At 51.3% G+C, this 13,232-nt stretch overlaps 1 protein-coding gene across 1 annotated transcript in view; it reads right to left on the minus strand.

Annotated features, from left to right (window-relative positions):
- CFAP45 (cilia and flagella associated protein 45) overlaps positions 1–13,232 on the minus strand; it is a 32,987-nt gene that overhangs the window by 2,602 nt on the left and 17,153 nt on the right. Inside the window, exons 8-10 of the mRNA XM_013008285.2 lie at positions 7,439–7,585; positions 3,054–3,167; positions 2,247–2,440 (exon numbers count right to left, since the gene is read on the minus strand). Of these exons, the coding sequence (XP_012863739.2) occupies positions 2,247–2,440; positions 3,054–3,167; positions 7,439–7,585 (455 nt within the window). The remainder of the gene's footprint in view (positions 1–2,246; positions 2,441–3,053; positions 3,168–7,438; positions 7,586–13,232) is intronic.

Below are 13,232 nucleotides of genomic sequence, written 5' to 3' on the forward strand. Positions count from 1 at the left end.
TATATATATACATACATACATATATCATGTATTACATAAAGTCTATGATCTTTCAATAGTTCCCAGGGTTTTCTAAGAACCAATGAGAAGGGCTGGTTAGCTGTTTCTTCTTAGCCAGTGGGCCGAGATATGGAGATGCCCTCTTTGCAGAAGCAGATGTTTCTATCTGGCCTGTGTGGGAGAGCATGCTTTTGAAGGGGGGAAAGTTGGAGGGGAGTGGCTGTGGCGGAGATGCCCTGAGTGAAGACAGACACCCACCACGGCAGTCGTGTGGCCCTGAAGACACTTGGTCTAGCTGCTCGGCGAGAACAACAGGCAAAGTTGAACTGCTCCCATGAGCTGGTCCAGCTTTAATAACTGGCTAGAGCTCATGCTTCAGGCAAACAAAATAGAGCAGAGACAAATGGGTCATCGGCAAAAGTATGACTTTAATCCCATCCTATTAGCATTTATTAGTGTCTGCTAAAGGCAAAAGAGATATCCAAGGCCACAGAAGCCAGGGGGTGGGGGGTGGGGGGAGCACCTGAAAAACAGTCGGAGCCCACGGGCAGAACATCTGGGCCATTCAGGAAGTTACCTTCTTCAGAGTCCTGAGCCCATGGCCTGACCCTTGAGGGCGAGGAAAGTTACAGAGCCAAAGGACATCACTGCCGGTGGGAACAGGCTAGAGGCCTGCAGTCCTATCCAAGACCAGGAATCTTTCCTGATCTGGAAAGGACTGCGAGTCCCACAGCTCTGCTCTGCCTCTGGATAAGTAGCGGCCAACTGACCAAGGCGGTGCCCAGAAGGAGCTACAGCATTTAAACCAAGAAGCTGGGCCACACGGTTCTGTTCCATCTCTACGCTTCTGAGCATAAGGCCTCTGCTTTGGTATCCAGCCTCCTCTGATTTCAATTCTGTTTGTTACAGATCTGATCTTACAGAGTCCCCCTTCCCAATGAAACGTTCAAGTCAGGAGAGCACCCCAGGAGACAGGCCCAAAGGCTGCAGAGCTGACCGTAGAAAGGGAAGCCAGCATAGCTGTGGTGTCTTATGATATACCGGGGGTGGGAGGGGGAGTGAGGGGGGTGTAGCTTATGTTGGAATTATCCTTGAGCCAGAAGACAGAAAGGATAAAGAGCTAGCAAGGCAGGAAAGCTGGCGAGATCCATCCAAATGCAAACCTCTGACATCCTTCCCCGGAAATGAATGGACAAGGGACAGTGCTTTACGCATCTCAGATGTCTCCCATAGCGTCCCACACAGAGCCTTGAATTTATGTGCATTAATAATACATCACTGTCAACGGAGTGGGAACAATCTCCCTGCACGTCCTGCTCCACTGACTCCCAGCCCTGAGTATATGTAGTTCTCTTCTCTCCCTCTGCCTGCCTCTCTCTCTCTCTCTCTTTCTCTCTCTCTCTCTTTCTCACTCTCTCTCAAGATCCTCGTATTGGGCTACTAACCTCAAGCTCAGCAGTGCACCACCACCAGCTGCTCCTCAGGAGAAAGATGAGGCTTCCTACTCCCATAAAGATCTACAGCGGCAGTTCTCAACCTGTGGGTCTCCACCCCTTTGGGGGCCAAATGACCCTTTCACAGGGGTCGCCCAATCCATAACAGTAGCAAAATGACAGTGATGAAGTAGCAATGAAAATAGTTTTAAGGTTGGGGGTCACCACTACATGAGGAACTGCATTAAAGGGCTGAGGCATGAGGAAGGTTGAGAACCACTGCGCTGCAGTCTCAGACTCCTGCAGGCATCTTCGACTCTGCCCCAGGCAGTCCCTGTGAGTTGGAATGAACCTGATGGCCGTGAGCTTGGGTGTCTGCTTCTCTCCTCTTGCAGTCTCACCCCTAACATATAGGGCTGGTGGTTATGGTGGGAGCGGCCACCTCTACAAATGAATGTATATACCGTAACATTGCCCCGGGGTAATTTAGTCCAGCAATCCCTAATTTCTTTAGCATGTCCAACTGCGATTTTCCAGTTCTCTAAATCATAAGATCATTGGCTCAAGTACCTGTGAAATCGTTCCACCATCCAGCTGGTCAGGACAAAGATGCCTGGTGGTGTAATGTGTTCAAAACCACCAGCCGCTGCTCAGGAGGAAGATGAGACCTTCTACTCACTCTATAAGGCTTGACAGCCTCAGAAACCCACAGTGGGCAGCTCTACCCTGTCCTATAGGATGGCTCCGAACGGGACCACTCGATGGCAGTGGGTTTGCTGCAATACGAGAAAGAGGAATCCAGGTCCTGCCTACCGGAGAATCTGCTCGAACTCATCCCGGTCCCGCTGCACCTGAACAGCCAGAGTGTGCTCCTTGAAAGCCACTTGCTCCAGCCGGCTCTGCTTCAGCATGGCCTCCGTCTCCAGCTTCTTCTGAGCGTTTTCCTTTTCCTTTCTGCGCCATTCCCGGTCCGCAACTTCCTGGTTGCGCTTGGCCCGCAAAGCATCCTGAGAAAGCAGAGGGTGGGGAAGAAAGGGATCGGGGAGGGTGCAAAGTCACTTCCAGTGGCTACCAGGTGCCTCCTGGCAGGCATGGAGGGTCTGCTTTGGGACGCCCCATCCATTTTGCTAGCAGCAAATTATTGTCAGGGAAGTGGGTGGGGGGAATGAATGGGATCCTGTCTTAAAGCGTTCGAGTCAGAATATACCCTGCAGGACAAGCACCTTGTCCTTCCATCCCACTTAGCCCACTTCTTTCCCTGGACCGCAAACACCTTCCCGGGCAGTCCTGCAATTGATTCTAATTTTAAAAAACTGCTAATGACGGAGATGCTGCCACTTCCCCCTGGTGACACACTGCGGTGGTCAAGGTTGAAAGTCATTTTTAGCAAAGCATCCAGAGACTTTCTCTTGGACCAGGAGCCCATGGTGCACTGCTCGGTCCTTCCTGCTAGAGACAATGGGGGCAGGCCCACCCTATGGCCCTCAGACAACTGAAGACTAGATAACTTGTGCCCTCCTCTCTCATCTCACGCCTCTGCCCGGGAGCTCACTATCCGTCCTGTCACAGGAGGAGGCAGGTGGGTGGGAAAGGAGAAGGGCGCTGAGGCTGTACGGGTACCTGTTCGGCCTGGTAATCCTGGGCCTTCTCCTGCAAGGCCCTCAGCCGGGTGATCTCCTTCTCTTTGTCCCGCCGGATCCGCTCCTGCTCAGCCTCAAACTCTGCTTCTCGAGCCTGCCAGGAAGAAAAGGCGAGGTAACGAAAGAAGACCGACTCCCAGGAGGCTAGCATCGCAGTCCCCGGGTGGCCCAAGTGCTTACGTCCCTGACTCCTAGCCTCAAAGTGGGAGGTTCAAACCCACTCCAAGGTATGTGGGAAGCCAAACCTAGCAAAAGCTTCCAAAGAGTCGCAGCCTCGAAAACTCTATGGAGCAGCCTGCTCTGCGCTCACAGGTCAGCGGGAGCCGGCTAACCACCACCTCGTGCAAAGAGAAACGAAGTCCCTACACAGAGCTCCCATAAAGTCCAAGGTCTCCCCTGCGACTTCTTGGTTCCTTATAAAAACCTCACACCCGGTTGATTCTGACTCACAGCAACTCTAGAGAGGGGCAGTCTTGATGGGAGCAGCCTGCTGGTCTTCCTTCAGGGAGCAGCTCATGGGTTTGAACTGCCGAGAGCATCACGAAGCCTCCTTATAAGACAGGGCACACTTGAACTTGGCAATACCCAAACAAGAAGCTACAGACATGTGCAGAATGCTTGGTGTTCTTCACATGTGTTATCGGAGAAGATCTTCCATGAGTCAGTCTTGGTGAGGAGTCTGGCATGCCAAGTGCTGATCTCAACTGCGGGGATTGCATAGCTAATGAACCACCCCAAAGATCTGAACCCAGGTTGAAATGCCAGGCTCCTCTCTCTACTATTACATCGCAGACCATTTCAGGTTGCAAGACCACTGGGCCAAGTTCCTGCAAAGAACAGTTGTGGTTCCTGCCTGTCTGATAAAGCACAGTGCATGGAGAGGTTATCTCTTTAGATCCTGGGCAAAGGTCCAAACATGCCTCCTGCAGTCCCACAGCATGTAATAGGTGCCTAGGAAATGAACCAGAATTGACTCCCTTTACCACTTCTCTCCACCACCCCTCTCTGTCGGTCAGTCATTCGATACTGACTTGCCTATTGCTCAGATAGTAGAAATTAGGCCGGGTTGACTAGAAAAACAAATCCAGAGGCACTCATATGTGTGTTAGAGAGAACTTTACATCAAGAAGTAATTATGCATCAATAAAACATTCCAGCTCCGTCCAGATCAAGTCCATAAGTCCAGTGTACATTCCACTTCAGACTCATGCAGCACATGCAATGATGCCAAGTGCAGGAAAATCACAGGCCAATGGGTGGAAAGTCTTTTGGATCCAATGGTGGTAGAAGTATCTCAGTGCTGGTGTGGGTCTCCATGTGGTTCCTCCAGCTCCAGAGCTCTGGCTCCATCAACATACCGGTAGCTCCATGTGGCTTGTCAGCAGAGAGAATGTGTGCCCTGCCTCCAGGGAGGAAAACAGGAGTTCCCAGAATCCTCAGAAGGCCATGCCGACACAGAGGCATCACTGGCTATGACCTGACAGGCTAGAGACTCCACCCTTCACTCAAGTTGACAGGAGATTATAAAACTGCCACATACGTCAATGATATTTCAAATGCCAGCAGAGCTTTTCTAAATTAAGACAGACTCAGGAGAGAGGTCTGATACTTAACTTCTGAAAGTTGGCCAGGGAAAGCGCTGTGAGTCGGCATCACAGCAGCCTGCAGGTTGACATGGTGCTGGAAGATGAGGCCCCTAGGTCGGCAGGCAGGTACTCAAACACACCGTGGCCACGGCATTGAAATGGAGCATGCCGATAATCGTAAAGATGGTGGACCAGGCGATGCTGGGTTCTGTTGCCCATGAGTTAAAGCTGCCTCAATGGCAGCTAATGACCAGTTCTCTAAAATAATGGGTGCATCTCTACACAGTTACCAAAGTCAGCTTAATGGGGCAGGTTGGGTGGAAATAGGATTTTTCCCGTGAAGAATAATCCTTAGGCCCTCATGCTACTGGCCACAAACTCAAACTCCCTGCCCATCGAGTCCATTTTGACGCACAGCGACCGGCCCCATCTGCCCAGATTCTGGAAAAGCCAATGAGCGGCCTGCTCGTGAGCCGTGCCCAGCTGTGTGTCAAGCTAGTTCCTCTGATCACTTTGCCCTGGATGGTGTGGCAAGGGATTCTGGGTGCTTCCACAACCAACCTCTGCCCGTACCTTGGAAATGGATGTCCTGGCTGCAAGAACAGACCTCCCCCCCCCCCCATGAGGGCAGGAGAGGACCTGTGATACAGCGGGACACTTGTTCTTGTTGCTGTCATCGGGCGCCATCCAGTCAGTTATGATCCACAACAGAATGAAGCACTGCCCGTCCTCACAATTGTGCCTCTGCTTGAGCCCCCAGTTTCAGCCACGGTGCCAATCCATCTCCTTGAGGGCCTTCCTCATTTTTTTCTGCTCCTCTACTTTACCAAACATGGTGTCCTTCTCCAGGAGCTGGTCTCTGCTGACAACCTGCCCAAGGTATGCAAGAGGCAGTCTCACCATCCTGACCTCTCAGGGACACTCTGTCGTACTTCTTCCAAGACAGACTGGTTTGTCCTTTCACCGTCCTCCTTGTAGGCATGAGCAGGTTCCTGATCCCTTTGCAGTCCTCAGCCCCTCCAGGCTCCACCCTGCCAATGTCCTTCCCTGTAAGAAGACAAGACTTTCTTCTCCTGCTCAGAAGTCGAAGGTGACTGCTCATCATCCCTCACTTCCCGCTTTGCCCGCGGTTGAAGGCATCCCAACAACCGCTCTCAGCAATCTCTCTCTCTCTCTCTCTCTCTCTCTCTCTCTCTCTCTCTCTCTCCCTCTCTCTCTCTCTCTCCAGGCTCTCTCCTTAGTTAGCAAACCTACACGCCACTGTCACCCATCCATTCAGGGAAATATGAGGGGACTTCAAAATGTTTGTGGAAAGATGGGATGCAAAGATAATGGATCTGTTTTTCCCACGAGCTTTTCCAAGTCCTTTCATAGTTCCCAGGTTCCATACGATGCATGCAGGATCCTTCTAGGTACTTTCCCTCTTTGCGTTTGGTCTAATCGTAGACACACATTGGAGTAGTCGGTACATTTTTAATCAATTAGTGAGGACTTCATGTGGTTATTGTACGGGATTAAATGAGATAGCATATGTAGAGCACTTAGCACAGAGCCTATGCACAGACTAAGTGACACTAAGTGCTCGCTAAATGGTAGTTAGTGTCATGATTCTGTACAAACCATCTGTGACCCCAGTCTTGCTGTCTTAGTCTACTGCCTACACATCCCTTGCAGCCAATGGAAAAGCCCCAAACCAAGGCCAATGCACCCAGGTTTTGAGCTTTATTCTCAGTGTTTTTCCTTTGAAATAAATGGGCATATCAGATGTGCCTTGTGAAGCACCCCCACCCCTTCTCCCTGCCCTTCCTTAGGGGTCACTACTAAGGAGGAGCCACAGAGAAGTATCGAGCGATTCCTGTGGTCCTGGGACTTGGAAACTGGCAGAGGGGAAAGGACCCACTCATGGAGAATCCAATAACCGAGGGGGCTTCCTCCTCTCTTTACATAAAACCGTGTTTCCTCCATCTAAACCAGTGGTTTTCAACCTTCCTCACGCAGCGACCCTTTAATACAGTTCCTCACGTTGTGCTGACCCCCCAAACATAAAATCATTTTCATTGCTACTTCAAAACTTTCATTTTGCTACTGTTATGAGTCAGGCGACCCCTGTGAAAGGGTCATTCGATCCCCAAAGGGGTCGCGACCCACAGGTTGAGAACCACTGATCTCAACTGTGCTAAACACTGATGCTTGTCTTTGAAGGCCCGGCCCCCAGATGCTAATCATTCCACAGCTCCCTTCCACACTGGCAGGCTACGTGCCTCTGTGCCTGTCTGTGGGTGTTGCTCTCCCCCAGGTGCATTTGTCCCTACAGGTCCCACAGTGTGGAAGGGGGCTTTATTTTCTGAAGGTAGCACCCAACAGAGGCCGGCCAATATGAGCGTTTTCAGAGGGAATTCACAGGGCAGTTGGTTCGTGATTCCTGGGGACATAATTATAGAGGTCATGAGGAATCCACAAAAACTTCACTTTCACCAATACGTTTCATTTTTTTTCCCTACCCGCACATGACCCTCCTCCCAACTCCCAATCAAAGGTGTTAACAAGGATAATAACACACCAATCTGGGTGTCCTTTTTAGACTAATGAGCAAGTGCAGTGGCCAAGGTGGAGAGGAAAGGAGGGCAGGCCCTAGAAGGCACTGGCCTGAATTTTAGAATGAGGACATGACCGCCTTCCATTGGAGGGCCTTCCTTCTCAGACCTGCAGACAGACAGACTGACTGACAGACAGTTCCTGCCCTTCAGAGGACCCAAGGCATCAGGGGCCAGATTCCTACCATCTTCTTCTTGGTGAAGTCCATCACCATCTGGTCTGCCAGCTTCTCCTGCGCCAGCACTTGGGCTTTCTGTTTCTGGTTTTCATCATTGATCCGCTTAATCTCCTCCTGCATCTTCAGTTTTTCTTGGTGCCTGCGTTCCATGTCCTGCCAGGGGAGGGAGAGGAGGGGGAAAATGGACAGATTCAGAGCAAAAGAAGCAACACAAACAAACAAAGATGCTGGCATGGAGGGCCAGAGACACACCGATGGAGGCAGAAGGCCTCTGTGCTGGCCAAGGTCTAATTCCATTACAGCCCTTTGTTCAAACTACTACTGGAGGTCACCAAACACCTCCTCTAACCACGCCACTTGGCTTCAGACTCCCTCCAACTTGGTGTCAGCTGACACTGTTGACTTCCATGTCCTTTCAGGAAGTCGAGGCTCTTAAAATTCTACTCAGCATCCCCCACCACCCCCTCCACCAGAAGTCATGCTGAATCCTGTCCCGGTCTCCTTCCCCCTGCCTCACTTCCTTTCTCTTTAGACCCCATCATGGGCTCCGTTCAACACTGATTATTAAAATAGGGTTATCCTAATTAAGTACTTTCAATTCATTGGGTACTTTACCTACACTAGGGGCTTCAAGCATTTCATGGGGGGAAATGGAACCTAAAGATAATGGATTTTTTCCACAATCTTTAAAAAAAACCACCCCCAACATACTATTCAGGTCAGGCAAGGAGAGTGAGACTTATCTTGTGGACTTTAGACATGTTGTCAGGAGAAACCATCATGCCTGGTGAAAAAGAGGGCGATCCTCGCCAAGATCAATGAAAAATGGGCTCAAATGCAGCAACATGTGTCAGATGACAAGGGTCCAGACGGGGCTTTGTTCTGTTGACAAAGGGTCACTACAAGTTGGCACCAACTTGCCAGCAGCTAACAACAAAGCCTGGAGGGTAAGCGTTGGCATCTCCCGTGTACAGGCGAGGAAAGTCCAGCCCCGGGTGCCAACGTTCCCCCTCCTGTATGATTTCTCATGGTGGCCCAGATAAACACCTGGGCCAGAATTTTGAAACCGGATCTATGACTTAAAAGTTCCCACCTTGCTCTGAAAAGTGATGGCCCCAGCTTTGGAGAACCGCTCCCCCTGGGGGTTCTTTGCACTTGTCAGTGCCACACCGCTTGAGATTGGATTATTCGCTGCCTTGTGGCCAACAGGAGCCCTGGTGAGTGGTAGGTTATGAGTTGGGCTGCTAACTGCTCAGTCAGCAGTTCGAATCCACCAGTGGGAGAAAGATGAGGCTTTCTGCTCCCACAACGAACCCCAAAGGAGCTGTTCTCCTCTGTCCTTTCAGGTCCCTGTGAGTCAGGCTTGCCTGTTTGGCAGCGGGCTTAGTGGATGTTGTGTGGTGAGATTGTGGAGGGAAAGCAGGGGAAACCAAAGTGAGAGAACTGGTGGTGAAAAGCAAAAAGAACAATAAAAACAAAGCCTAGGCCCAAAAGGCCACACAGACAGACGGAGACCAGAGTACCAGTGAAACCCAGAGGGACAAGACCCCTGTGAAGCCCCTTGCTTGCCCAGCCCTGAGACTTGAAAAGCTCACAGAATCACTTTTGAGCCCCAACACATGTTCAGGTCACAGAACAGAAGGTCACGGGACCCCATGTGGCTAGCCTCCCTCTAACCTCCGATATCACATTCCCACCTTTCCCTGCAAACTTCTCTATCCATCCACTACCCCCCCTTCCCCCCCTCCCCCTCCTCCCCGCCCAATACTGTTTCCAGCTGACTCCATCTCTCCAAAGACTCGCTCCCCACCTGGCCACCCTGCTCATCTCCTGCTCAGCCCAGCTTCGCAGAAGCTTCCGCCGAGCCAACTCTACTGCCTGTGTTCCTCCCGGGCAGCTCCTCCCTGGCTAGCTCACTGTCCAGTCTAGGGCTCCTTCCTCCAGATGCCCTCTGACCTGGATCAGCATGCCAACTAGCGGCCTCCTTGCTGGGTGGACTTGCCGAGGAATAGGCAAGAAGGCCTCGTGTTGGGCAGAAGTCCAGCTATGAGCACGGCACCTTTCCCCATCCTCCCACCCCCAGTATCCACTCTGCCTTTACACCACTGCCACTCTCACACTCCTTTTTGCCCCTTCTCCCTCCCCTCCAATGTGGGATACCAGCCCCCACAATTGAACGGGTCCAAGGGATGGTTGCATAATGAGGGGTAAAATGAAAGAGACATCAGACAAGATACAGCTGCAAATACTCACTCCAAGACGGCCAGGATCTTAGCAGCCAGGTCTGCACAGAGAGTGAACATATTTCCAATCAAGGCTTATACACCCTCAGGGGGCATGCAAGCCCCCTACTTACAGGTAACCACAGGTGTAACGGGAAGGGTTGTACAATAGGCATACGTGTGTGCAACAGGAGGGGGGCGAGCTAGGGGTGTTCACACAATAGGAAAGGGAGGCACTAGGGGCACACATGTGACAAGATGGGCAGACTCTAGAGTAAGGTGACCAGACGTCCCGCTTTTGGCGGGACAGTCCTGATTTTTGGTGTTTTTTAAAAGTCCCGATTTTTGGAAAGAATGCACAACAAGCTAGGGAACGGTCTATTTGGTCCATATAGACCTATTTTAAATCAAGAAACCCCACCCCCGCCCCACCCCCAGTCAATGGTGTCCCGCTTTAAATCTGGTCACCTTACTCTAGAGTCAAGATGGCAGTCTTCCTTGGTCCTCCCTGAGTTGGCTTGACCTTAGTCTTTGGGCTCTCCTTCAGGGGGACAATCCATTGTCCTTATCAGAAGGAAGTGGGCCCTACTTAAGGTGGGACCGACTATAGGGTCTGATTGCTCTAGAATGGCTCATAACCCTCAGGGAGATAACCTTTAGGCAGTTGACCTCTAAATGGATGGTCATAACCATGTGGCATGTAATATGGGGGGCGCCAATCTGGGGAATAACCTTTCTGTTTCCCACACTCCAACCCTTTCAAAAGTCCATTCTACCAGCTTTAGAACTGCTGTGGGCACCTCAGGCTACACTCAGTCCGCTGACCCTCAACACTAATGAAGCCACTGACCTCTATCACATACGCAATTTACCGCCTCACTGTTGGGCCCGTTTATGGATCTGGGTTGTTGTCTTCATTGGTTCACCTGACTTCCGTGAAACCAAAGGCTTTCTGCCCTTCTCCAGCCCCAGGTAACTTCCTCGGATGCTTCTCCATCTTCTAGGGAGGTGAGGATGAGCCGGGAGGCTGCCCTCGTACTACCTGAGATGATGAGGCAGGTCTATGGCCCTCAGAGGCACAGGTTTCTGCCTTAAAGCTGCCAGGTCAGACTTCCTGGAGACTCGGGGAGTGCTCACTAGAAGGACATTGAAAAGCCAGTGACCCCACATGGATACACTGGTGCTGACCCGCTGGGACGTGGGACTTGCTCTTGAGGGGGTGAGGGGGGGCTCAGTGAGTCCATCAGCTCCCACTCCCCACAATCCAATTGGGTTTTCCAGTCTGCATTTCTCACCACTTTCCCTGCAGAGTTGCCTCATACCTCCCTCCCCTCATGGCTGTCTCCCTCGCTCTCCAAAGCCAGGGGCCCCAGCAGCCCCACCAGGCCTCTCGATCCCCTTGGTCCACCTAGTCCTTCTCAAGTAGCTCACAAGCTCTGTGTCCCCTTCTTCCCCGCTCATCACCCAGGTGGCCATCATCCCCCTCCTCCACACGATTCCTCACATCACACACACGCTTTATGGTTACAAGCCTGCCCACCATGAGACCCTGCATGCCCTGCCCCCGCCCCACCACCCACCACCATGAAGTGCACTGGCCAGTGATAACTCAACTCTCCGTAAAATGGAGAAAATGTAAATACAGGTCCCCCAAGGTAGATGGCCCCGTGAGAAAACAGTCAGACAAACCTGGAATGTGAGGCATTCTTCCAGGCAAATAATCCTGGACGCTTGGAAAAGGTTAATGTCATTAAAATAAATCAATTGTGTGTGTGATTTTAATATGTGTGTATGTATATACGGTATCCATCTATATACAGAGGAGAGGGTTTCAAAAAGCTCATGAAAACATAGAACAAAAAAATGCACTTTTTCCATGAACTTTAAACAGATTCTTTATATATTTGCATGTGTATATCTAAAGGCTTCGAGAGAGAGTGTGGGATGACCCAAGAAGCTAAGAAGGTTAAGCAGGCATAAGCTCACTTGTATCATAGACCATCCCCGCGCTTACTAACCAATCCACAGGGGAAGCTTTCACATCTTGTCACCACATCCTAGCCTCTGTATGTCTCTCGCCTAACCGCACGGCACCTCCCTGCAGAAGCAGGGCCCCCTTTCAAATCCGCAGACGGAGTACCCAATAAGCAAGATCGACGTGGGCTTGACTGGTGTTTCCACGTATGCCTATAGCGAGCAGTCTTATGTGTTTGTCACCATATCATGACTGTGGGAGTCTATGTGAAATTGCTCACTGCGGGTGAGTAACTAAGCACCAGGAAACCCATGCTTACCTCGCTTATTGGGTACTCTGCCCCTGCTTCTAGACCAGAGCAGACCTGCGTTGTTGCTGTGTGCTAGGCGCTGTGCAGTCAGATCTGGCCCGCAGCAACCCTGCACACCACAGACCAAAGCCCGACCAGGCCCAGCCCCAGCCTCCCAAGGGCTCTTATGTCAGAGCCACATGTGCGGATCAAGACAGTCTCAAGAGACTTCACTACACACAATATGTGGACGTTGCCTGGACCGTGATCGGAAGGAAAACAAAGCAGCTGGGGACACCTGAATGTGACTTGCATAGTAAACAGTGTCACAGACTCAGGAGGCTCCATCTGGGCATGGAGGCAGGTGACAATGGCACCGATGAAAGACAAAGAAGGTGCTTGTTCTTAAGGGGATGCAGGCCGGCATGTTTGGTAGGAAAGTGTCCAGGTGTCTGCGCTCGCGATGAAACCCTTTCACAGCAGCAAACGTGTGTATACATCTAGTAAGAGACAGGCAGCTAAGACAATGTATTAGCAACGATTAAGTCGGGTGAAGGATTTACAGGTGTGGTGCAATTCTTTCAACTTCTCTGTGTGTGAGAAGCGGCTGAAAAGGAAAAGCTGAGGTGGAAAACGGGGAAAGCAATGTTCCCGAGGTGCCTGCCAGGCCTGCCACACTCGGCTGAGGGCTTTTGTGCACTGCAGAAAAGCCAGATAAGGGGACTACAGGAGGGCCTTTGAAGTCTATTTTGTTTGAGGCAGGGATGTAATCATTTCTTTTGCAATGGATATGCCCACTAATTGTGTTTAGGCTAACAGGAAGGGGGAACAAAAAAAAAAGGGTTTGGCTTCTCAACACAATTAATGACCCAATGAGGTAACAGCAGGGAGCCTGGAACACAGACACTACCAGGGTCCACCTCGGAGTCTGTGGTGTCTCTCAGTCACAGAGAGAAGACCATAACACATCCCTGCTTATCTGTGCCAAGCAAGCACTCCTCCGTGTACTTTGTGTGTCCACCTGCATGGACGTATCGGTCTCAGACCCCACGTTCTGTCTATCCCAATCCTGGCCCGTCCGGCACGGCGCCACAGACAAGTGGATGTTTCACATGGCAGTAAAAAGCTGGTGTGCCGATGATGTTGTGAAATGGGCAAGTGCCTGTCAGAAATATCAAGCCACACCCGGATCAAGGCCTTCCAGGGCTTGGCTGCCCTTGCTCACGGGACTCGGTGCTTTTCTGGCCAGCACCCCTGCCTCCCACCTCCACCCGCCCTGCACACACACACACACACACACACACACACACACAC

The sequence above is a fragment of the Echinops telfairi genome, unplaced genomic scaffold, assembly GCF_000313985.2.
Source record: "Echinops telfairi isolate 266 unplaced genomic scaffold, ASM31398v2 ScPeMD7_7425;HRSCAF=8463, whole genome shotgun sequence".
Classification (NCBI taxonomy): domain Eukaryota; kingdom Metazoa; phylum Chordata; class Mammalia; order Afrosoricida; family Tenrecidae; genus Echinops; species Echinops telfairi.